Here is a 25703-nt window from a genome sequence, read left to right on the forward strand (position 1 = left end):
CTATCCGGGGACATTTCGGCGGCTTGCACAATAGCTGTGATTGACACTGCGTCCCTAAAGTGCTGCTAGAAGGGTAAAGATGGCCTGAGGATGGCGGCCATGTTCTTTACTTAGCCGCCGACGTCTTGTCGACAGGCAGGGATGGTGCATATCGCCCATGTCGCCGTGTGCATGAGGCGTCGCCCATTCGCTGGACAAGCAAAAGACAAGCCTCGCTACAAGGCCAAACCTCCGTCGTCGCTACTGCTTCGAGTCTAGAGCTTCCAATCCTCGTGCCCGACATGATCGACGTCGATTGCCAGGCGTCGAATTGGCCGCTTTCCCTTCATCCTCAGACTACACCGACACACAGCATGACCCAGCACCCTTGCGCGCCTCGGCCTCTGCATTCGCGTGCAAGGTGACAAAGTCGTGAACGGTGCAGCTCCCAACGCCGCCCCATCTTCTGTCCGTCGCTGGATTCGCCCGTACTACTCGCTGGAGCCGCTGAGGGCTTCGGCGCGGCACATCAAGCCAGCCCTAACTAATCTAGTAATTAGGAGACAGCCAAACCGAGAGGTGGAATAGTAGCAGACATGGAGCACGCCTACAGTCCCGCACCCCCATCGCCCCGACTGCCTCCACCGCCGCCTTCACCGCACCTTGCCCACCTCCAGGCACCGCAGATATCTCCCAGGCGCTTCGCTGTGCAACCTCCCCTCCTCAACACCACCCTCGCGCCACCCCATCAGCCAGGCCATTCGTACCTGCATGGCTCGCTACCTACACCGGCGACTGCCTCGTCTCTGAGCCTGCCATTCTCGCCTTCTCCCACGCCTTCGACGTATGCGCCTTCTCCCATCGCGCCTGCTTCTCCCATGGCTATGAGGGGTTCGGGTCCAGCCGTGCCATATAATCCCCAGCAATGGACGCGGGGTGGGAATGTCAGTGGGCAGCATGTTCAGCATAGCCAGACGTCGGTCCCTACGAGGCTTCAGGATGTGACGGGCATGGAAGGTATATATCACTTCCTACTTCGTCCCAATTTCGTATTCTATATAGTAGATTGGATAGACTTTCTTTTCCTCTCTCGTAAAATATGGAATGTTGTGTGTGTGTCGAAGCCTTGGTGGTCTACTTTTCATATCAATTGCGCAGACCGTTCTTGGAAACATCCCAAGCATGACGAGACGTGATGCTAATTGTAACAGCGTCGATGCCCTCACCACCACCTCCATACTCGCCTGGTCAGAACCCGAATATGTCGCAATCCCTCAGCACCAGCAACACCTCATCACCTCAATTGTCTGCCAATACGTTCCCTCATCCCCCACCACCCCCACCGCCGAGTAGCAATCCCTCGTCTGCGCGACCCATCTCTGGATACCACAGTCGACCTGGGTCCATGGTCATACCTTCGAGCGCAACGAGCATAACATCGAACCCCCAGTTCCCACCACCACCACCCAGGAATGGACCAGGTCGGTCAACATCGCGCGACAAGCTGGCTTCCAAGTTTAGTCTGTCGTCATTCAGAAATCGAAACAATGATCATAGCCCCGCCCCGAGCAACATCGACTCACTTCACATCAGTACCTCTGATGCGATTCAGCGAGCACCAGCTTCTCCTGGACTAGTCGCACAGAGAGCTACTTCCAAGTAGGTTCATGCATACAGTAAGGTGCGCTTTACTGACTTGGTTACAGTTATATTGCAAACACGTTAGATCGGCGGTACAGTCCCGACACACAATCACCCAGCAGACCACCCACCTCCCGGAGAGCGGCCTCTGCTGGCGTACCGGGCTATGAGACTCGGACGCCTATTGACGAATCGCCTATAGTTCCAGCAGGGGGCTGGAGTCGAAATGTGCCATTACCTCCGCCTCCACCGGGCCCTCCACCTAGCAGCTCAAGATCGCAAAGTATGGGACCTGGGACAGAACCGCCATCGAATCGAGTGCCTATCTTGCCTTCTGCGCCTCCAACAAGGAGACCGGGTCAAACAACACTGACACCCATACCACCTACACCCCAGGGCTGGCAGGATGAGCCTACGATTGTGCGATCAAGATCTCCCGCAGCCCATGGCCTACACATCGATACAAGTCCTCGCGCTGTTCATCTATCTGACCAACCTGCGCCAGCATCAGAGAGTGGAAGTGTTTCGATCTCGTCGGGGCCGACGACCACCACTTCGGGTTCCAGCAGCACCCTTTATCGCACCCCAAATAAACGCGAAACTAGTACCCGAGGCATCCGTGAGCGGCGGAGTGAGAGTCGTGCTGCGCGAGAGCTACGTATCGAACCGAGCAATAATCCATGGGCGCAAGATTTGGAAGCAGAATCGGCAAAACCTGCCAATCTCGACTTGGGGACGCCTGAAGGTGGCTTGACACGGCGTGGTGCTATCACCAAAGGCACACCAAGAAGTGCTGGGGCTCTACGTTCACCAAGAAGCGGCCATCTCTTTGAAGATCCTGGTTCGTCGAATTCTACGCCTCGGATGGACGTAAATCCAAAGGCTGTATCTATGGCTGTCGCAACACCACCTTTCTCGCCAGGTATGGAACATCTCAGTCGTTCAGCACAGAAAGCACCCGTCTCTATTCCCTCCAAAGCGCTGCCTACTCCGCCGTTACGTATCTATGGTGACGAGAGGGAAGCAGATCTGACCTATCGTGCAGAAGCTGCAATCGAATCGGCGATCCAGACCCCTAACACCGCAAACACTGGCGCAACAAACTCAACTTTAAGCACACCAAAGCCAGCAGACACGCATGCTTTCGCCCGCGCTTCCATGGAGCGGCATCGACAATTCATCGAAAAGGAGATGGCGGCTGAAACGGACCAAGATAGACTGGAGTTATTTGCCGAGTTCATCGTCACGGAGTCACGACTTCGTCGTGATAGGTACTCCGGGGCTTTCGATGCAATGGCTGGAGACATTATGGATTTGACAAGAGATCTATGGCGTTCGTATGGCAATTCTGGGCGCAGGTCAGCTACACCGAACACCCAGGCTACTCCTGTAGGACAGGGCAACAGAAGATCTCAGGGCTCCGTAACCGGTGAATCTCCTGATACACGCTTCTCCTCGATGCCGACGACGGCTGCCAGTCCTGCATCTTCCATTGGCAACTTTACTCCGCATACTGAACCGGCATCTCCCTCCAGCGCATCTAGTCAGAAGGCTCGAGATGCTTCTTGGGCTAATAATTACCATCCTTCGCTCTCACCTATTCCGAGTATGGCTATGAGTACCATTCCTGATGAGCAGGATTCCAGAGGTCGGTCAGCGAGTCGCTGGTGGGAAAGTGACGGCGGTTCCTCCGGAGTCGGTGGTGGTAGAAGATTGGAGCGGAGTAAGCGGGAATCCAAGTACATGAGTTTGCCAAAGGAAGCCCGTGAGAACTTGCAGTGGGCAGGGGAGAGCCTCTCCACTCCAAACCAACGAGGCGAATCCAGCAGTCGGCCAGCGTACGGACCTAACGAATACCCGCCCGAAAAGGTTGGCTTGCACGAGGAAAGTCTACAGCCACCACAGCAGCAGCCTTACGGTTACTATTCTAGGTCTGCTACGGCCACGCCGGACCCGCATAAGCTGGATGTATCGCGACTTGTCACACTTCCTCCGTCCTACCCACGCCATCACCCCGCAGTCAATAACAGCCATCCTGATTTGGCAACTATCCGGAGTAGTCTGCGAACTCTATCGGAGTTCGACGAAGTGAAGAATACAAAGGCCAAGTTCAAGACAAAGATTGAGGCACGAAAAGAGCAAGAAAACGCATCGCTGTCCGACAGAAGAGCACAACTTCGGTACAACATCCAAGACAATGTTCGCAATGGAGTCATGTCATTTGCAGAAGCGGCCAAGGCGGAAGCAGATTTCGAGGCTCGCGAGCATCAAAGAGCTCAGGACGTAGTCCAGTGGGTATTCGACAGCTTCCAGGCTGAAGTTGCTAACCCACTACACGCCATATTCTGCGAACGCATCACCAAGGCCACCGCATCGATGGAGCATCTTAAAGGGCGTTTGTGCAATGAGGCGCAGGAGCCCAACCCCAACCAGACGCAAGAAGAGGGCGATGAGAAACCGGAACTGCTAGAGATGCTTACCCTGCACAAATGGTTGTTCGAAGCGCGGGAGCAGCTGCACAAGGAGATGTTCGAACTGGAAGACGAGCGCAACGACCTCTACAGAGATATCATCGTCTTACCGTATGTCCAAACCAAGAACGAGCAGAAGGTCAAGGAAGCTACGACCTTCTTCCAACGTGATGGACAAGACCGCAAAGTGACCTTCGAGAAAGAAACACTCAAACGTTACGAAGATCTTATGAACGTCATCGAGCAGAACGTAACTCGAGGTGTCGAAGCCCAGCTGTCAGCTTTCTGGGACATCGCGCCTGGACTACTGGAAATCGTGCAGCAAGTCCCTCAGGACTTGCATGGTTTCGAAGTCCTGGTCCCACCGCAAGAGTATGCGGAGACACCAGCCTACCACGACTACCCGCTACAGTATCTTTATACTTTATTGGCGCATGCTGGTCGTTCAGCATACCAATTCATTGAATCCCAGATCAACTTGCTGTGCCTACTGCACGAAGTCAAGACTGGAGTTATGACGGCAGGCTCACGACTTCTGGAGACCCAAAGGTTGTTGGAAGGCGAAGATTTGACGGGTGTCAACCAAGAAATGAAGGCTATCAGAGCAGATGAGGAACGGCGACTGACCGACGACCTCAAGGAGAAGGTTGGTCTTGTCGAAAGCCAATGGAACGAGGCACTTGGGCAGGGTCTGGAAGACTGCAAAGCGCGTGTAGAAGACCATCTCACCGAACAAGGCGGGTGGGATGACACTCTCAAAGAGTAGTGGGAGCATGTTTATGACATCGATGGCATTTTCTAGCATTTACGCACCGTACCGATACCCGTTTGAGACCTGTACTGAAAAGATTATCTGGTAGTTCATTGAATATATGGATACGCATTGGAGGCGCGATTGCACTTGTCTCTGGAGACCGCCGTTTAGCTTGCAGTGCTTGTGCGTGTATGTCGTGCGTCGTCTTACAAAGATGCATCTTACCCCAGGATTGCTAGTCGACAGCAGAGCCACCCCTCACTGCGATGTGCAATGTATCCTCTGGTAGCTTCTCCGCACTCAAGTATTGGAATCAGAAATATTGGTTTTCGAATCTTCAAGGGGAAATGCAGCATCGCGAAGTACCAACTGCGGTTCGCCTCCCATTTTGTCTACGTCTACTCGCGTATCTGACATGTGATACACACAGGGTCCATTATCGCAACGGCCGTTACGCTTGTCTGCGGTTTCCTAGGTAGACACAGACAAGCAACGTCATAGCGACGCCACCTTCTATAGTTTTGTTATTTCATAGCACTCTTATTTGCCTCCTCCATCGCCATTGTCTGCCTGTCGCAGGGTTCCTTCATTCACCGCCTTAGTTGCACCGTCCCAAAAGGGCTAGCGCTGCGCCCGGACCACTCAAAAAATCACACACCTGCGCATAAAGACTGGCGACCTCGTCTGTCCCTCCACCCCAAACGCTTAACCACCCCCAACTACACCCACAGCTCTCCAAGCCCTCGGTTCCCAGTGGACCGTTCATAACAGAAAAAGAAACAAAAAAATACAGAAAACAACAAGAAAAGCCCGTCCGACGACCACCGCCAACTCTTCGTCTCCCACTGTCGCTTGCACCCGACAGACGTCTTACTTGATCTCACCTTTTTCGCAAGAAGAAGCAGTCAGCGCGCCCGCATAGCCAGTGCTATTTGGCCCGATATACCGACTCTGTTACCCCGCACATCTTCTGTTGCAACTTAGGTGAGTGCTGAAACTTTTTTGCGAAGCGAGCGACCCTGCTTCTGCCCGCAATATTGAGACCCCTCAGCTAACATACGACCCCGCAGATATACATCATGTCTGACGTCGCCAACTCTACCTCGCCCGTCCAGGACGTTGCTGACGCCAACGGCGCTCAGATCGACACCAACGTCGCTGCTGCCCAGGCCGAAGCCCCCACCCCCACCACCGCTGCTCCCGCGAACAACCAGAACTCCGCGTCGCTCTATGTTGGCGAGCTCGACCCCTCCGTCACCGAGGCCATGCTCTTCGAGCTGTTCTCCTCGATCGGCCAAGTCGCGTCTATCCGTGTCTGCCGTGACGCCGTTACCCGTCGCTCGCTCGGTTACGCCTATGTTAACTACAACAGCTCTGAGGATGGCGAGAAGGCCCTCGAAGAGTTGAACTACACCGTCATCAAGGGCAAGCCTTGCCGCATCATGTGGTCTCAGCGTGACCCCGCTCTGCGCAAGACTGGCCAGGGCAACGTCTTCATCAAGAACCTGGACCACGCCATTGACAACAAGGCTCTCCACGACACCTTCGCCGCTTTCGGTAACATCTTGAGCTGCAAGGTCGCTCAGGACGAACTCGGCAACTCCAAGGGCTACGGATTCGTTCACTACGAGACCGCCGAGGCTGCCAACAACGCTATCAAGCACGTCAACGGCATGTTGCTCAACGAGAAGAAGGTTTTCGTCGGCCACCACATCCCCAAGAAGGAGCGCATGAGCAAGTTCGAGGAGATGAAGGCCAACTTCACCAACATCTACGTCAAGAACATCGACCTCGATGTCTCTGACGAGGACTTCCGTGAGCTCTTCGAGAAGCACGGTGACATCACCTCCGCCTCCATCGCGCGCGATGATCAGGGCAAGAGCCGCGGGTTCGGCTTCGTCAACTACATCAAGCACGAGGCTGCCTCCGCCGCCGTTGACGCCCTCAACGACACCGACTTCCGTGGCCAGAAGCTCTACGTCGGCCGTGCTCAGAAGAAGCACGAGCGTGAGGAGGAGCTCCGTAAGCAGTACGAGGCCGCTCGCCTTGAGAAGCAGTCTAAGTACCAGGGTGTCAACCTCTACATCAAGAACCTCAACGACGATGTTGACGACGAGAAGCTGCGCGACATGTTCACTCCTTTCGGTACCATCACCTCCGCCAAGGTCATGCGCGATGCCATGCCTGCTGAGCGTTCCGAGACCCCCGCCGATGAGAAGAAGGACGAGGTCAAGGAGGAGCCCAAGGAGGCCGAGAAGACTGAGGAGTCCAAGGAGGAGTCCAAGGAGGAGTCCAAGGATGCCTCTTCTGATGAGAAGAAGGACGAGAACAACAGCGGTGAGAAGGTCACCATCAAGGGTGAGAAGAAGATTCTTGGTAAGAGCAAGGGCTTCGGTTTCGTCTGCTTCAGCAACCCCGATGAGGCTACCAAGGCTGTCACCGAGATGAACCAGAAGATGATTGAGGGCAAGCCCCTCTACGTCGCCCTTGCCCAGCGCAAGGACGTCCGCAAGAACCAGCTCGAGGCCACCATCCAGGCCCGCAACCAGCTTCGCATGCAGCAACAACAGCAGCAGCAGTTCGGCGGTATTCCTCAGATGTTCATCGCACCTGGCCAGCAGCCTATGATGTTCCCTGCCGGTGGCCGTGGCCAGATGCCCTTCCCCGCTGGTATGCCTGGCCAACAAGGTGGCCGTGGCGCTGGTTTCCCTGGTGGCATGCCTGGTCAGCAAGGTGGTCGCGGCGGACCCAACGGTCAGCAGATGCCCCCTATGTACATGCCCCCTGGCATGGCTCCTGGCGCTTTCCCTCCTGCCTACATGAACCAGCAGTACATGCAACTTGCCCAGGCTGCTCAGCAGGCCATGGGCGGACGTGGCGGCCGTGGCGGTCCTATGGCCCCTATGCCCGGCATGCCTCAGGTCCCGATGGCTGGTGTTCCCGGAATGCGCGGCGGTCAGGGCTTCCCTCCTCAAGGTGCTGGTCGCGGCGGTCCCCAGGGCGGTCGACCCGGCCAGTCCCCCATGCCCTACCCTCAGGGCGGTCGTGGCGGCCCCGCCGGTGCTGGCGTCGACATGGGTGCTCTGAGCGGTGCTGCTCCCGGTCAGCAGAAGCAGATGCTCGGTGAGGCTCTTTACCCCAAGATCGCTGAGATGCAGCCCGAGCTCGCCGGCAAGATCACCGGTATGCTCCTCGAGATGGACAACAGCGAGTTGATCACCCTGTAAGTACTCCTGCTTCCCGTTCCACCAGTTCATGTACTAACTGTCGCAGCACTTCCGACGAGGCTGCTCTCCGCGCCAAGGTTGAGGAGGCCATGAGCGTCTACGACGAATACGTCAAGAACAAAGAGGGTGAGCCTGAGAAGGAAGCCCCCAAGGAGGAGACCAAAGAAGAGAAGGCTTAAACCTCTTTCTAGTTGCCACTGAGTAGGATTCGGTCCGCGAATCTCTCGATCGGCAGCAAGTAACGATGGTCGCATGATCCTTCTGAACGGCGAACGGCGCACGGGTAACGGTTTTCATTTACGATACGGGACGGCTTTCATGACCCATTGCACTCAAAAAGTTTTCACGATTCGATGTCCTCTTCTCTGTTATCGGCTTGCAGCCATGTCATGGCAAGTCTGATATGATACCTCTTTCCTCGGCGACCGACTCCTTCACTGGAATGTCGGACGCCACCAACACCCAATCTCGAATCTGCAGAGTTTGGTTTTCACCTCTTCATGTTTTTTTCTTTGTTCCACTCTAGTGCATGTTATGATAGACGGCGCCCCGTCTTCGAAATGTCATGATATGGGTGTGGGTCTGTGGATGGATTTTCTTTGCGCAAACAGTATGATACCTCACGAGCAGCTTTACGATACCAAGCTGACTCTCAATGTTCGGGTTTTCGGCGTCTCGATAATTCATGGTGGATGTTATGGTGGATGTGAGTGGATAAAATTACAAATCAGAGCATCTAGTACAAACTGGATAGCTTTGAGACGAGAGATGGAGCAGATAAGATCTTAGGCATGTAGTCGATACTCCTAATCAGATCTTATGATATTCACGACTAGCTCTTTGACATGCTGTGATGTTTTCTACTTGTTCTTTGTCTTTGGAAGTTTGTGAGCTTGGGACTTCTAGCAGCGTACTTGGTGCTCTTGCCGTAACAACAAAGTGATTTGATTGCTGCCATGACAGCATCAATTACACATGACACGACACCACGACACCACGACACCAAGATAGCAAAACATTGAGAATTTGGTATCGTGATTCAATAATACTACGTCGATGGAGAATTTGGAATCTTGACCAGCAAGTATCTGTTCATCATGCCAGTGATAGCCTAATGGCATGCCATTTTACGCGCTCCAAGTCGACAACAAATGTCTATTTCTTGTAGTTCTTGTGCACATCGATAACCTTTTGGACTTCGCCTTCTGAACCCAAGAAGATACCCGATCGGTCGTGGATGTGCTCGGGAACGACTTCGAGCATACGATCCATCTTGCTGTTTACTGCCAAACCGCCAGCTACAGATATATATATTAGTAAAAAAAAAAAAAAAAGCGAAAACAAGAGATGATTAGGACACGACTTACCGTTCTCGAAAACCATGGCCATGGGCGCACATTCGTAGAGAATACGCAGCTTGCCCTTAGGAGTCTTCTTATCCGCGGGGTAAGCGAAGATACCGCCGTACAATAGTGTTCGGTATGCATCTGCAACCATGGATCCAATGTATCGTGCGCTGTATGGTTTGCCGCCCTCTGATGGGTTCTTCAGGCTTTCGCACCACGCCTTGACGGGCTCTTCCCAGTACAAGCTGTTACCCTCGTTGACCGAGTAGATGGACCTGGTCTTAGGTACCCTCATGTCGGGATGTGTGAGGATGAACTCGCCGAATGCGGTGTCGAGCGTGAAGCCGTTGACGTTTCCGCCCTTCATTGTGAGGACCAGTTGGGCAGAGGCGCCGTACATGGTGAAACCTGAAGCGACCATCTCGGTGCCGGGTAGGAGCATTTCTTCCTTTGTGCCCTTGGAGCCCTCTGGTAGCCGGTATACTGCGAAAATCGTACCGACTGCGACACCGGCGTCGAGGTTGGAGGAACCATCGATGGGGTCGCAGGCTACGGCGTAACGTGCGTTGGGGTGCTCGTCGAATACGATCGCTTCTTCTTGTTCTTCGGAAATCAGGAGGCGCACACGACCTGAGGAGCGCATGGCGCTGATGAAGAGCTCATCGCCAATTACGTCGAGCTTCTTTTGGTCGTCGCCTGTGGAGTTGGTCGCGCCTTGGAGACCGGTGAGCTGCTCATGTCAGTCGTTATCTCGTTTGAAAGTGGGAGAACTCGCATACGTTAATCAGTGTTGCTCTCCGGATGTAGTAGGCAATGCTCTTGAAAGCAAATTGCAGTGCGTGGCATAGCAGTCTAGCAAGAATGGTTAGTCCTCTGCTTCTGATGCTTCTTCCAAGTTCAAAACGTACGTGAAGTCTCCCGTCGCGTCCTGGTACTTGGTCTGTCCCTCGGTGAGGAATCGCGTAAGGGTGATGATGTCGGTGTTGATCTTCTCCTGCGCGGGGCCTCCTTCGTTGCCGCTGGAAGCCATGTTGTAAGTCTTTTGATATCAATGGACTTGTAAAGTGTAAAAGTAAGGGTTGGCGAAGCTGCAATGGCAAGTTGGTATCAACGGGGAAAGGAAGATGGGAAAGAGTACGGGGAATGGGGAAGTTTGGAGAGAGGGATGGCGAAAAGCTATCAAGCTCGAGTTCAGCAAAAAGCGGAGCGCAGTATCGTTATGAAGTCAGGGTGGGTAGAGTCGGGCAGGCGGACCACACTTCTATGCTATTTGTTTGGCAGACGCTGGAGCTATAGCCCTCGGCAACTGGCCGGACGTCACTGGCAGCTCACGATACTTCAGCCGGGCGGTCTCAGCCACAGTTACTCCGGATCAAGGCCGAATTTCGTGGGAAATTTCCCGAGCTTGATGTTCGACATGGTCTGGCCATTGGCGAAAGGACATGGCTCAAGTCGTGTGCGGGAATTGACGCGCTTTGTTGCGGGAGCGCGTGGTGGTCAGGCTATGATGCAGGTGCGGAGACGGAAAAGTGGAGGGGCACGAGGGGTTGGCGGGGCTCTTTCCCACACTGACGTTTGCCCGACTTTTTCCGGACCGCGGACATAGAGCCATCACGATCCCACGTCCGTGAGCCTCAAATTCTCAACACCTCTCTGCCTTTGGTTTCGTGTCTTTGCACACGAGTGTATTGCCATCCAGGTGGCGATATTTAACACCGGAAGAATTTCTCGATGTGACTTTGCCCAGACATAAGTAGCTATCTTCAGCTTTGGTCTGCGTCGGCGTGTCCTAAACTACCCGCCGCAAGTTCACGATGCATGGCATATACCGGTGTATACAAAGCCTGTATCAGCGCAGAAACAACTCACAACGCTCGGGCTACCTATCACCGAGATGCACGGCTTAATACGAAGAAGCTCGTTCGTTAAAGTCGTGCCCCTATTCACCAAAATGTACCCTCAAGGTATACGTAGTAATCTATGTTACAACCTATAAGAAGAAGTAACAGTGTATACCTTCGGGGTACATTCATGGTAATTGGTGCAAATCACAAGAACAAGCTTCTGCGTAGTCACAACACATAATCTACGAGTCAAAATAACAAGAGAGAAAATCCAGCTTTTATACTACACGCCGTAAACATACACTCGTTGTGATAGAAAATGTATAGCTGAACAGTCCTATGAAGCCCAGCTACCTAAAACCCATTCCGAGCTGATTACATCGCAAGAATGGGAATAAAGCAATGCGACCAATGGTAAATTTCCCCCATGCAAATGTAAGAGTATTTCTACTCGCTCTTCAGCTTGTCCTGCTTGACCGTGAAAGCCATGTCGAGCAGGGCCTTCTCCTCGTTCTTGTGCGACACCTTCAATCCAGTTGCTACGGATGCACTAGGGTTACGTCCGGCGTACATGACGTGTCTCCTGTTGTGGTGCTCTGTCTGATTGAGGAGTGTCTCGATTCTGGGCTGTGTAAAGCTCCAGGCACCGGCGTTAAGTGGCTCCTCCTGGCACCAGATGATGTTCTGGGCGTTGGGGTACGAGTCGAGGTTGTCCTTTAGTTGCTGCCATGGGAAGGGGTTGAGCTGCTCGATACGGGTAATAGCCACATCCTTCTCACCGCGCGCTTCACGCTCTTTAACGAGCGCAGCGTACACCTGACCTGTGCAGAGGATGACACGGTTGATGCCCTCATGCGATTCAATCTCTCCACTAGCGTGCGCGGGGTCCTCGATGATCCACTGGAAGTGCGAGTCACCAGTGAACTCCTCAATGTTGGAGCGAGCGAGCGGGTGGCGAAGTAGCGACTTGGAGAAGAACAGGATCAGAGGCTTGCGGAATTGACGGTTCATTTGACGACGGAGGAGATGGAAGAGGTTCGACGGCTTCGTTGTGTAGGCAATCTGGACGTTGCAGTCCTGGTGCTGACGGTCGAGTTTGTCGGGGGATGGGAAGATACGGGGGTCCTCATTGCAGAGCTGCAGGTAGCGCTCCATGCGTCCTGACGAGTGTTCAGGACCTTGACCGTCGTAACCGTGCGGCAAGCTCATGACGAGACCGGAACGTTGAAGCCACTTGACTTCACCAGAAGCAATGAACTGATCGATGATAACCTGGGCAGTGTTGGCGAAGTCACCAAACTGAGCCTCCCACATGACAAGGGCGTTGGGTGAAGACAAGGAGTAACCGTATTCGAAGCCAAGCCTACAATTGGTTAGTCAAGATGAGATATAGCGAAGACGACATGTGACTTACACTCCGTATTCGCTAAGAGAGGAGTTGGAGATGGTAAAGGTAGCCTGGTCATCGCTGAGATTCTGGAGAGGAGTGTATGTCTTCTCAGTCTCCTGGTCGTGGAGCACAGCATGGCGCTGGGAGAAGGTTCCACGCTCGACATCCTGCCCAGAAACACGAACGTGATGACCTTCCATGCACAAACTTCCGAATGCCAACGCTTCCGCAGTAGCCATGTCAATGTTCTTGCCGTCGGTGACAGTCTTGGTGCGGCCAGCCAAGATACGCTTCAAGTTCTTGTGTACGTTGAAGTCCTCTGGTGCACCGCCGATCTTCTCTGCGATGTGCTTCAACTGGGATTCCTCAATGGCAGTCGGTAGATGAGGCAGAACCTCCTCGGCGAGTTCCTTGGGCGACTTGAAGCCGTTCCAGGCCGAAGTAAGCCACTCCTTGGAGTTTGGCACATAATCTTTGCTGCGGTTGAAGCTCTCGTCCAACATGCCCCAGACCCAAGCCTTGTGCTCATCGATGTCTTCCTTGGTGAAGGTCTTCTCGTCCAGCAGCTTCTTGGTGTAGATGTCCAGTGTTTGAGGTTGTTCCGCGATCTTCTTGTACATTAAAGGCTGGGTGAAGAAAGGTTGGTCAGTCTCGTTGTGACCCTGTTTCCTGTAGCACACCATGTCGATTACCACGTCCTTCTTGAACTCAGCACGGAAGTCGGCAGCCAGTTGGCAGACAAAGTTGAGAGCCTCGACGTCGTCACCGTTGACGTGGAAGACGGGTGCATCGATGGCCTTGGCAATGTCGGAGCAGTATGGAGTAGAACGAGAGAATCGGGGATCCGTAGTGAAACCAATCTGGTTGTTCACAATGATGTGGATGGTTCCACCAGTGTGGTAGCTGGGAAGCTGATGGAAACCCATGGTTTCGTATACAATACCTTGTCCAGCGAAAGCGGCGTCACCGTGCAAGAGCATACCCATGGCACTGGAGGCCTCTTTCTCATCGTTGTTGTAGTGCAGAATGGCGCGGGTCTTGCCCAGTACGACGGGGTCTTCGGCTTCAAGATGGGACGGGTTGGCGACTAGAGACAGCTGCACACGCTTTCCAGATGGTGTAGGGCGCTCGAAGTTCATACCCAAGTGGTACTTGACGTCACCAGAGCCCTCTTCGTTGGCTTCGGCAGTACCGGCAAACTCGCTGAAGATGGACTCGTTGGGCTTCCTGACGACGTTGGAGAGCACGTTGAGACGTCCACGATGCGGCATACCAATGACGATGTCCTTGACGCCGAAGTCGACACTTCGGTCGATGAGAGCCTTCATTCCGGGAATCAAACTCTCACCTCCTTCAAGACCGAAACGCTTGTCGTTGGGGTATTTGGTGGCGAGGAAAGCCTCGAAGTTGGTACCCCAGATCAGGCGGTCCAGAATGCGGCGCTTCTCGTCGACAGAGTACTTGAAGGGAGTGGGGACCTCGATGCGCTCACGGAGCCAGTCGCACTGCTCCCTGTCGGGAATGTGGATGTATTCGATACCGTAAGAGCCACAGTAGAGGCGTTCGCAGGCCTCAATAATCTCCTTCAACTTCATCTTCTTGCGGGATTCGGTCTTGAAGCGCGGTAAGATACCTGGGCCCAGTTCAATTTCCTGTTCCAGGTCCTTCTCGGTGAAGTTGTAATGGGACAGCTCAAGCTCGCGCGGCTTGCTGTATCCAAACTGCTCTGCCTCGGAGCGGATGCCCAGCGGGTCGATCTTGGCCTTGTGGTGACCGCGAGCCTGGTAAGCCCGCACAAGCAATTGCACCTTGAGATGGTTCATGACGTCTGTACCTTCGGCGGAAGCCATGCCCATTCCGGGCTTGTGAGCGGCGCCGCCCTGGGGGGAGCTCATGATGTTGGGCGGCGGTTGGAAGGCTTGCGACACAGGCATGTCGCCCGACTCCATGTTGTGGAAGTAGACCTGCCATGAGTAGTGGACGCTGGTGGGGTCCTGCTTCCACTGCATGTACATGGCATCGATGTAGTTGGCCGTGTTGCCCTGGAGGAACGAGTCGTTGGGGTCCTATGCCGTCATTGTTAGCTCTGGGGTCGAAGAGTTTGAAGGCGGCACTGGAGAGGTACGCACAACGCCCTTGTTGGTGTCTTCTGCAGAAACGGCATACTGGCGGCGCTGGGTCAGAGCGAGCGGTCTGCGACAGGTGGAAATGGCGCTTCGTGATGGCTGTGCGAGGCTCGAGAAGGTTGCTCTCGCCGGGGCGCACTGGAGCTGGCGGGAGCACTGGCGCAGGGTGTTGCGCAACATGACGGGATTAGAATAACAAAGCGGAGGTGGGGAGGGGTGGCATCCAAACGGACGACGGTAGACAGAAGAATGCTTCTGCAGTAGCAATGTGCAGTAGAAGTTGATGCAGCCCAGCACACATGCGAAGGCCCCGTGTTCCGGCCTAGCGCGCTATGATGGATCGAGGGAACTTCCGACCGGTCACCACCACGTCAAATGCCTCAAACACGATAGAATTCACGCCTGGTTTCGACTCTTGAAACGTTTGACTCGTACGCGCCTTGCCGTGCTGCACGTCTTGTACGCTGCATCTGCTTGTCATGGCCATGCTTTGCTCGTCACAGCGACGCTGCACATGACGAATGAGACGCTCATTGAATGTTCTCGCAACACTAGCCAATGGCAGTGCAGGCCTTATGTAACGCGGAAGTCGTGTCCGCCGCGGCTTTGCACGAGGAACCAGCCTCTGACGTTGGGAGGCACGGATACATATCCGCGGCGCCTGAGGTGTATTACCTCTCTTGGCTGATGCGAGCCATGTTTCTGCAAAAGCCGCCCTGGTACCAGGAGAGTAATATTGGGGAAACCATGTGCGTCGTGTTGTAGTCGATACACTCTCCTGAGCTCCGAATAAACTTTTAAGCCGCGTGGCAACTACAGCGGGGTGGCAGTCACGATCCATGGATGGCAGCCTGCCCAGGCGCTGGGTGATGCGTAGTCACGTGCAGCGCGTGAATCTGGGGAAGCCGTGACCGGCTAGTACCGCCGCACCGCGTCAGCCTCAAAGAATATCACCCATCGCCGGGACTCATCTCCCCTCCACCAACATGGCCGACGCTGCTGCTCAGTACAAGAAGCAGGATGGCAGAGTCTCTGTTTCCGCCGATGGCAAGACCGTCTCCTGGAAGCCGGCCGGTGGTGCCCTTCCTCCGCTGTCCATAGCCATAGCAGACATCGGAAGTATGTCTTTGTTACATGAAGAATTTCGCACTTGGCTGACAACACCCAGATCTCCAGCAAACACCTGCGACCTCTGCGAAAGCCTCCATCAAGATTGTTGTACCGGAGCCAGCTCCACAAGCCGGAAACCATACCCTCACCTTTACCTCCGCTACCGCTCGCGACGACCAGCAGAACATAACCGGTCTACTGCGCAAATGGATCGAGGCTTCCAAACAACAGGCTGCCCCCTCTCCGGCTCCACCTGCTGGTGGCGGCGAGGGAGGCGACAGCGGCGCATCAGCTGCCATGGCCATGGCTCAGACGGTGACAGCTGGCGGCAAAGGCAACGACGAAGCCTACGATGATGCGAAACTGCTCGCTGATACAGCGCTTCAGATGTCGCTGCTCAATTCCAGCCCGGCACTTCGTCAACGCTTCGACCGAGCGCTCGCAGAGAAACCTGATTCCGTGTCCGTCTTACAGTTCTCTATGCAATTCTGGTCCACACGTGTGCACATGTTGAGATCACATGCAACGGAAAGATCGCAGGCTACAGGAACCTATAACGTGCTTTCCGTGATCAAGTCCAAGTCGGTCAACGGCACGCTCATGCTAAGCTTGACCAAAGAGCAAATTGAGCTCTTGTTCAGACAGCATCCGGTCGTGCAAAAGGCCTACAACGAGAACGTACCCCAGCTGAGCGAGGGTGACTTTTGGGAGAGGTTCTTCCATAGTCGCCTCATGAAAAAGCTCAAGGGCGAGCGCATCCAAGAAAAGGACGTGCTTGATCCCAAGCTTGACAAATATCTGACTTATGACGAGACGGCAGACAATACGGATCTGCTCGCCGCTTCAATTCCCAACTTCATCAACATCGAGGCAAATGAGAACAATCACAGCCAGAAACAAGGTAATCGACCCGACTTCACCATGAACCCGACCAATTACGAGAAAGCGCCCATCCTCCGAGTCTTGAATCGCATGAGCGAGAAAATGATGAAAGAAGTGCCACCTTCAGATTCAAGTCGCCATGGACCCGTCGGTGTAGATGAAGAGACATACAAAGAGCTGCAGTTGCGGGACCTGCAGCGTGCGGATGATGACAATAGGGTCGTTCTCCGGGTACAGGATCAAAGTCGATTCTTCTCCGCCGGTCAGAGCGTGCATACGTCCACTAGTGCTGCGACTTACACAAAACGTACTCCTACACAGGCCCTCTCGACATTGCACCAGGATCTTCGCAAGTTTGGCGGCGATGGTGGCCAGGTCTTGAGCGTTAATCTTCACTCTACAATTGACATCGATGATGAGAGTAGTAGTGATGATGAGGAGTCTGCTCCAAAGAAGACAAAGGTTGGCAGCAAATCTGCCCGAAGCGCAGCCTCTTCGCAAATCATAGCGGCTGTCAAGAGACGACACCTGCACAACGATGACTACTCATCGTCCAAGTCTATTCCCACAAGCGAGCGAGCAAAGGAGCTCCATATCTCCGAAGCTGTTCTAGACAATCTCACCATGACCCACAACACAACGGTTGAGTTCCTACATTACTTCTGGGCTGTATTCTACTCAGGAGACCCAGACCGCGCCAACGAGATTGCGCGTCTCATCGAGACGCTAGACAAGTCACTCGATCGTATCAAGGCAGTGGCTGACATGGCAGAGGCAGACCGTGTAGCCAGGATTGAGCATGCCCGGAAAGAAAACGAGTTTGCTAACCAGCGAGAGAGGAAGAAGAGAAAGTTCGATCCCGAAGCCATTAGAGGAGGGGCCAAGGCTGTCAACCAGATTGTGGACCCCTTGATACGGGCCATCGACGCCGCGCGGAGTCAATATCAAAAAGCTCTCCAAGAACAAGTCGCCCGCAGTGCGGCCAACGCGACTGCTTGATCGCCTCCACGCGCTGTATCTTCCAAAGATGATGAAAATCTTTCTGTTTCTGCATAGCGAAGGCGTTTAGGAAAACAAGGCTTGTGTCGATCAACAGCGTGAGCAGGAGTAGGAAATATATTGAATTCGAGATTGTAGACGTTGTCTTCTCACTGGTAGTGATCAATATTATCGTTGAGATGCGCCTCGCCGCCTCCCTGCATTAGTGCCCCGGATCCATATATTGTGTCATCTGCTGTACCACACTGAGAACAACGACCATCCTAGAACGTGGCGGCTTCGTTACAGATATCTCTGCACATGGGTGCCCAAGCAGAGATCGCCATTGCGGCTCATGATTGCCATCAAGGTCGAGGACTTCTGCCGTACCCGGTACGTCGCGAAGCGATCATCTCAGGCGATCTGATATTTCCTAACATATACGCCCCTCTGGTCCTCTGGAACGAGGACGGACGGCATCTGGTAACCAGCTGGTGGACCGAAAAACTGTCCCGGGCCGCCAGTGAAGCCAAGCCTGGGCACGTTTGGATCCATTTTACCCTCAAAGGTGTCGAGCAATTGATTGGGGCTTATAGTTTGATAGGTGCAAAGGCAGGTATTGTGTAGTTGTCCATGCGTCCAGTAATCGCAAGCCATCCGTTGACATACATAATGCTTTCCCAAAGTACACATACTTCCGCGGTTAATTGTGACACAACTTGGTCGCTGCTTACTTTGATACTTCGATTTGCGGCTATCGCAAGGCGCCTATACTCTCACAAATATTATTGGTACATCGTCGGCTCGGATTACACACAAACAATTGTGAATTTCGTTTCAGGCCGTGAGTGAGGGTAGTTCATTTGAAAGATACCACCTGCGGCCATAACCAAGTGATGTTGGGAATGCCGATGCCTATCTCACAGCCATCTACGTCGGCTAGTGCGCGAATCCGCAATGATCTACACAAGTTGGACGAAAAGGGTCAGCCATGACAGGGACTACCGAAAATGAAGCTACAAGCTACACACTATGGGTATGATCGATGCTTCATTAGGTTCACGGACCTGAAGACGCTAAGATCTTTCGGATCCCGTACCCTCTTATAAATAATAGTTAAATCCGGCCTCTGCTTCTATCTTGCTCCCCTAGTCTCAGTCGCACAACGTCATCATGAGAGCTCAAAATCAACAGTTCATCGCTCCTTCCAAAGCAAACATCTTCCTACTAGCTCGGACTACTTCGGCATTCGACCCCTACTTCAGGATGTGGCCCCGCTTATTGCGTAACTCGACCGTGGACATATTCTTTCAGAAACCTCTTCTTCACCTTGTCTCCGATTGCTATCATTCGGCTCAGCTGGATCACGACAAACTCAGGTGATGAATTTATCATATCGTGAGAAGATATTGCGCATGCGAAAGGATTATAGGAAACAACAGAGGACATCGTCATCAATCTCGCAGGAACAGGAACGGCTGCAACCAGAAACAGAATGAGCGTTTGTGGCAGCCAACGATACCGAAATATCAAACGAAGGATCCTCGTCAGGTATTGGAAGCAGAAAGAGAAGAAAAGATATGAACGGCAAGCACTCCTGAAGAAGAAACGGATCCTCTGAGTGAACCGAAACTGCAACACCTACATCGTCCAACATGAGCAGAACCTACGCGACGTCCTCAACATCTGCAAGAAGAGACGTCATTGCAGACAGATATGCTTCTATTGTTGAACGTCACTACGACCACTAGCGAAAGGGTTGCGTCGGTCACCCGCGGAAATAGTCGCGCGCTGGATCATAGTATAACTGCGTTCCTACCGTCTGTCAGCGACTGCAAGGCGACTTCTGGATTGCAGATCTCTTCGAAGGAGCACAAGGATACTTACCGCCGTTGTTCGAAGCAACTACATTGGCCGCAGCCCTTTCCCTTGGCCGGTTATCCCTGCAGAGAAGATGAGCCTTGTTCTCCGTCGCGCCGTGGCCTCCGGTTACCCACCTGTAGCGGAAGCTATGCCAGAGGTACCATCTCGCAACCCAGTTTTCTTCATTGACCTGGGTCCAGTAACGTCCCATATCATAATATGGTTTCGTCTCGGCGCAAGCATCGCGGACCATAGTTAGAATCTGCGAATGCTTTGCAGTTTCCGATATCTCGTCCCATCTATATGGCTCTGAAACAGAGGGGTCGGTTCTAGATTGCTCGGTCAGGCTGTAGTAATTCGAGCTCAACGCGTTGCGAGCAGCCACGGCTTCGTTCTACAGGCGACGTAAGGGTCAGCGGACGCCTTTTGAAAGTTTGGTTGAGACTTACGAGTAACAACTTGTGTGTATGTTCATTGAGCCCAAGTCGAGTGCAAATGGCACTCTTGTCGGCACTTTGGGGAAGCGGAGGCAGGGTCATGTTCGGGCAACGTTCTCTCAAAGGATCGTTTATCAAACCAGCGGTACGAACGCGACTGTTAAGATTTGAACAGGTTTGAATGGATATGGAAGACATAAACTCACACTTCCTTTATCTTTATATCTCAACTCAAGATCCTTGAAGGCTGGAAGATCTTTTGGAGTCACCGTCATGTGACAGTATAGATCCATTATCTTCCCTTCCCGCTGTGACACGGCGCATACGCCACAGCACGAGATAATTCAGAAGCCATTTGGGGAAACACTTACTGATCCCACTATCACTCTTCTGGCCGGGGCGCTATTCCCTGAAGGTCGCTTCACATGCAGCTAACGAATGCTGGGTGTTATGCTTGGTCACCGCCGATCCATTGACGTGGACAGGGTGGATCACCTGGCTCTCGCTTATCCCGCCGTGCAGCAACGGCAGGTAGATGCGTTGGAAAATGTTGCCCTGATTTGCCGTAAGGACATCGCTCCAGGGCCATGGGATGTGTAGCGCTTTCACAGCGGCCTGTAGATCTCTACACATCATCATATCGTCCTGTTAGCGCTAGCTAGATCATCGGTAGCTTACATTAGCCTGACGAACAAAACAACATCCGCCGTGCGATTATCGGGCCGCTAAGTCGGTCACCTAACGCAGTCCCAAAGGCCAGGTCGACGGACTTGAGCGCTGGTCAGACGGAAATACGACTAGCAGTTGTTGCCGGGAAAGAGATGGCTCCCTCGAAGACTTTTCGAGTCCAGCCTATACCAACCACAAGTGAAATGCACCACTACACGGCTCAGAACGTGGCGTTTTCACGGGAATCAACGGATGTCGGCTCGTCACGTCTAGCTCCTGCAAACCGCTGAGGCTAGTTCGAGTGGAAACCGCGTGAAGATTGAGGTATTGGAAACAAACGCGTGGGTTCAAGATAACACGGCCTCGAACTGAGTCATGTCTTCGCGTAGGATCGATGCGTCGGTCCATATGTACAGATCAACAAACCGCAGCCTACTTGAGGGTGCCAAGTAGCGTTACGTTCGCAGCACGTCTAAAAGTCAAACCCCCTGCGAGCGGAATGGGCGTCGCATACGCACTCAGCCACATAAGGTAGGGATCATCGTCAAGTCCAGATCAATGGGTAGCTCTCGGGCAACCAATGAATCTAGGTCAAGGGCGTCCCTAATGGCTAAAGAATAGTCACGGCTGAAGCGTCCAAATCATTGCAGTGATATAGAGTTGACAGACAGGAGCAATCCTACACCTGTCTGACCCAAACTCAAGGTACGCAGTTTGTTTGGGGTGGTTCATGTGCGTCGAGCATATGGCAGACTCAGCAACTTCTAGAAGCAATCGACGAGTTCGCCACGTCAATTAGTTCCACCTAGCCCCAGTGTTAACCAAGCTAACGTAAGAACGATACTCTGGCGTCAGCGCACGGTTGTTTCCCGGCTACTCTGTGAGATAAACCTATTAAAGTTCAACACCGGTCAGATACGTGGAGAAGCTGCCACTTGCGCATCATTACCATGTTGGCTAGTAGGTCGATGTAAAGGATACATTCCATGTGTATTTTCGGTATGCTCAGCACATGCTATGTCCACTAGATGGATTTGAGGCTGACTTATCGACCTTTGAGTTCCATTCCAGCGGTAGTGGGTGGCTCCGACAACGTCACCACACCCGGAGTACTGCTACAATCACTCTCCAAATTGGGGGGCTATTGAAGGAGTGTGGAGATACAGGGTGGAGGAGGATGTATAAACAGCCACATGTGCTTGGCACTTGACTCCATCACTGTAACAGCCCTGATTCGCTACGTTCTTCAAGGTGAACCTGGCCTATTTGCACTGCTACCGTAGCGCTAAGTTCTATAGTCTTCGTGGGTACTGCGTCAAGCTAGCCTGCTACCTAGATGCTTCAGGCGAGCCTCAAGGGAGTGGGCCGTTTTTGTCCGTTTGAGGACGCGCTGTATACACCACAAGTGGAACGACCCGCTTGTTCCCGTGGCCAGGTCCCTTGAAAGGTCCCGGCTACTTTCGCCGATGTAAGCTAGCTTCTGGGTGTGCAGCCTGCGAAAGGGTAGCTACTGACGCTATGCAAAGACCACCATCCTAGTTGTGGTGGAACTATCACGGTTGGATGGCGCGCTTTACCGATAGAGATGGTCTCAACCTCGCAGCGACACTAGTAAAGGACAGGGAAGGTTGGGGCTTAAGGTCTACGCGCATGCAGGAGCAGCCACCGTAAGCAAGTAAGAAGGGACGTGTTTACGGAAGGGTCCGATATAGTGTCAAGGGGCGAGCAGTCTTGCTTTTGCATATCACTACCAAGATCAGGGAGCTCGTGGGTTTCCGAGGTTGGGTGCAGGGAGCATTTTGATTGGATGACCTTCCGCATGCATGTCACGTCAGATATTCGCTTGCGGCTAAAGGGTACACGAACTGGGACCTGTATCCTAGGCGGATTGTGATGGTCATACGATCTGAGAGACTTGATTCGGTGAGTACTTTGACCTTGGTGATAACATTCTCCCGCCATCTACGAAAGGTGAGTGAGCAGCCACGAGATACGACAGGGCGATTGCGTAGGATCAAGTCATGGATGCTCCTCTTTAGACCACACAATCTCGGAAAGGGCGTTACGGGACATCTGTTGCTTCCTAGAGTGCCTGCATCGCACAAACAATGTTGCTCTGCTATCAGTAGGGTCCCACAATCATGCACATTATGATCTAGCATTGATCGGATCTCATCTTTGGCAATATATCGATGACATGACATGAGCATAATGTCTAGCCTCCGGACCCGCAACGCCAGTTTACTGGATCGCAGCAACCGCCAGGAACCCACATATGGTCCAGCTGCATCAGATCTATCTGAGGGTGCGAACGCGGATCCGACGTTTCGATCGATTCAGGCCTCGCATCCGGATCCTTTCGCCTATTACAAGGCTTTCGTAGGTACGAGCTCGTCGCACCTACAGCCGCAATCGCAAGCACAAGGGGGCGATCAGCCTTGCGTCGTACAAGATCACGATGGTTACACCTGCCATGATATTTCCGGGACCGGAGACGTGCATCATGACATGGACTACCAACAACAGGCCAGAGCTCGAGCCGTTCCCTACAATCTTGCCGTCCGGCTCGCAAATCGCTCCAATGGCGTGCCCCTAGCAACTATTGTGGAGCAGGGTTCTTACTCGACGCTAAACTCCCATGGCTCCCTCCTCAGCGTCGGCCGGTTCCCTTCGCCGCGTGTGGTGAAAAATACCTCACCAAGCCGCGCCTCCAACAAAGTTTCCCATACTCCAGATGATTACTCCCTCCAGCGCAGTACAGAAGACTCTCAGCCCGAGCACGTGCTAAATGCACCAAGCAAAACGTACAATGTACCCTTGTGCAAGGATCCTAGCACCTCCTTGCAGGCTAACCATGCCGCTATCCAACCTGTATTAAGCACTATCCAACCTTTGCAACCTACAGTATATCACATCAGCAAGACAAACACCGCCGCAGATACCAGGAATGTCAAAAGCTTCCTTCGTGGCGTTATACATAATGCTCGAGCTGCCTCAAGAACCCGGCCTAGGTCGTTCTCAATGCAGGCATCAGCCACTGAATACCCCGACGACCGGCCGGAGACGAGCGAGGATAGCCTACAAAGCCAATTGCCTGCTTCTGACATGCCTCAACTGGGCGATGACAGATTTGACACGCCATATTGTATGCCCACTGCATCTCAAACCCTGAGCGCAACTGACATGCTGGCTCCTGAAGATCAGGCCAGAAATGGGCAGACGTTCATGGCGGACCCTAGACTTTCAGCTCATGCGATGCCGTCCTTGCTTGATGCCAAACCGTATAGGTTGGAGTCGCAAACTACACCTGCTGCCGTAGCGCAACTACCACCACCTTCGGCTGTAGCTCGTTCGCGTGAACGGTCCCCTTCCGTGCGTCTTGTGTACCCAGAACCACGCAATGGAGCGCATGAAGGCTGTAGCGCTGGAGTACCAACGCTCTCGAACGAAAGTGTGGATACAATCTCAGCTGGACATACGTTCTATGGCGTCTCCACGTCAGGCAGCAACAGCCGTTCGCCAACAGAGCTTGAACGCGCGAAGGAAGCTAGTCGAAACACAAGTTTCTGTAGTACCACGTCCACGTCCTACTCTGGAACGGTGGTGGGCGTTGATGTTGACCTTCAGCACGACTTCCCTCATCCAGTGCGCCCCTCGCGCTCACCCACACCTATTGTACCGGTATGGTTTACACCACAAATGGCCGACCTGGAGAGGCAAGCTTCAATTCCGGAGTTTCCTCCTGAGTCGCATCAAGTTCCTGAAGCGGCACCTCCGCGTCGTTCAATCACTTCATCTGCGTTGACATCTCTATTACCAATAGCTGCAGCATCGGGTATCGTTCGCCCAAACTACGATACGCCCAAGATTTCCTTCTTCTCGCCGTCGGGCAACCTCATTCAGCCGGAGGGCAGCTCAACGCCTGGTACATCGAGCACTTCAGACTTCAGCGGCTCGCCCAATGTAACCACATCGTACTACGATACCAGAACTACACCCGCGGCTTATAGTGCATTTCCAAAAACGACATGTCTACCTCCCCCAAGACCCTCTTTGAAGCCAATGACCATGCCACCCACATCGTCGGCTCCACTTCCAGCACATCTGCGGTTCCATCACAACTACAGACGTCCTGAGCAGTCGCAGATCGACTCCACAGTCGGCTCGACAGAATCCTTCATTGTGCCAGCTCCACCAGTCCATGGCTGTGACGGGATAGTACGGACCGAAAGTCTTGCGCCTTACTCCATACTGCGCCACTCGTACGAAAAGAATAAGTCACGCCCACAATACAAACGGCGCAAGTCGGCTCGGTCCTTCACTGAAGACCTCAAGTATGAAGCAAGATTTCAAAGAGCTCGGTTGATCACGGCTATTCTTGCCAGCTGCACATCGTCAGGAAAAGGAAGGGTCCTTCGCAAGCGAAAGGCTGCCAGCCGTAGAGCCGCAGCAACTGACTACGTTAGCATGCCTCGGAACCACACAGGCGAGGGTGTGAATAGTGCTAGGACGAAGCGAATTCATCCCCGCCAAACCAAGGGCAGCCGTGATGTAGGGGTCCTCGGTCCGCTTGCCGGACACATTTTGCGAATTTGCTTCTGCCAGCCATACGACAGCGCAGGGGAGGCGACGCATATTGCAGTTACCGAGAACATCTGTATTGGTAAGAGCGATCACATAGGGATCATGCAGAGTCGGTCGAAGAAGGAAAGCCCTTCCACAGATGCGAATGAAGTAGACGTGGATGCAGCCTTACCAAATGCTCGGGTCGTCGGCGGGACTGAATGGAAGACGAGCAACAATGTATGCCAACGCACTACGGCCCGCAACGTAAAGAGAAACTCCATCGCCGGCACAAATCAATACATCAGGATGCAAAGTGACAGTGTCATCAGTGTGGGTGTTGCTCTTAGAACCGCTACTGCGGGTGGCTAGTCTTACGGGCTAGACCAGACCGGTTGTGACAGCTGCCACAGGTGTGGATAC

At 53.4% G+C, this 25703-nt stretch overlaps 7 protein-coding genes across 7 annotated transcripts; 4 read left to right on the plus strand and 3 right to left on the minus strand.

Annotated features, from left to right (window-relative positions):
- Positions 1-575: 575 nt before the first annotated feature.
- On the plus strand, positions 576-4857 carry ALTATR162_LOCUS785 (uncharacterized protein; the record flags this gene model as incomplete). Its single annotated transcript, XM_043308379.1, has 3 exons — positions 576-996; positions 1191-1638; positions 1686-4857. 3 exons carry the CDS (start codon positions 576-578, stop codon positions 4855-4857), a joined length of 4041 nt encoding a protein of 1346 aa, XP_043164314.1.
- Positions 4858-5924: 1067 nt separating this feature from the next.
- ALTATR162_LOCUS786 (uncharacterized protein) lies at positions 5925-8251 on the plus strand (the record flags this gene model as incomplete). Its single annotated transcript, XM_043308380.1, has 2 exons — positions 5925-8068; positions 8119-8251. The coding sequence occupies 2 exons, from the start codon at positions 5925-5927 to the stop codon at positions 8249-8251; spliced, it is 2277 nt and encodes a 758-aa protein (XP_043164315.1).
- A 976-nt stretch (positions 8252-9227) lies between these two features.
- On the minus strand, positions 9228-10448 carry ALTATR162_LOCUS787 (uncharacterized protein; the record flags this gene model as incomplete). Its single annotated transcript, XM_043308381.1, has 4 exons — positions 9228-9370; positions 9440-10148; positions 10198-10270; positions 10327-10448. The coding sequence occupies 4 exons, from the start codon at positions 10446-10448 to the stop codon at positions 9228-9230; spliced, it is 1047 nt and encodes a 348-aa protein (XP_043164316.1).
- A 1261-nt stretch (positions 10449-11709) lies between these two features.
- Positions 11710-14958, minus strand: ALTATR162_LOCUS788 (uncharacterized protein; the record flags this gene model as incomplete). Its single annotated transcript, XM_043308382.1, has 3 exons — positions 11710-12625; positions 12677-14718; positions 14767-14958. The coding sequence occupies 3 exons, from the start codon at positions 14956-14958 to the stop codon at positions 11710-11712; spliced, it is 3150 nt and encodes a 1049-aa protein (XP_043164317.1).
- An 806-nt stretch (positions 14959-15764) lies between these two features.
- On the plus strand, positions 15765-17769 carry ALTATR162_LOCUS789 (uncharacterized protein; the record flags this gene model as incomplete). The annotated part of the gene is made up of 2 exons (XM_043308383.1): positions 15765-15897; positions 15947-17769. The coding sequence occupies 2 exons, from the start codon at positions 15765-15767 to the stop codon at positions 17767-17769; spliced, it is 1956 nt and encodes a 651-aa protein (XP_043164318.1).
- A 1747-nt stretch (positions 17770-19516) lies between these two features.
- On the minus strand, positions 19517-20150 carry ALTATR162_LOCUS790 (uncharacterized protein; the record flags this gene model as incomplete). Its single annotated transcript, XM_043308384.1, has 3 exons — positions 19517-19563; positions 19636-20005; positions 20061-20150. 3 exons carry the CDS (start codon positions 20148-20150, stop codon positions 19517-19519), a joined length of 507 nt encoding a protein of 168 aa, XP_043164319.1.
- Positions 20151-22928: 2778 nt separating this feature from the next.
- On the plus strand, positions 22929-25652 carry ALTATR162_LOCUS791 (uncharacterized protein; the record flags this gene model as incomplete). Its single annotated transcript, XM_043308385.1, has 1 exon — positions 22929-25652. The coding sequence occupies one exon, from the start codon at positions 22929-22931 to the stop codon at positions 25650-25652; it is 2724 nt and encodes a 907-aa protein (XP_043164320.1).
- Positions 25653-25703: the final 51 nt, after the last annotated feature.

This window comes from Alternaria atra, assembly GCF_907166805.1.
Source record: "Alternaria atra isolate CS162 genome assembly, contig: 21, whole genome shotgun sequence".
In the NCBI taxonomy this organism is placed as follows: Eukaryota; Fungi; Ascomycota; class Dothideomycetes; order Pleosporales; family Pleosporaceae; genus Alternaria; species Alternaria atra.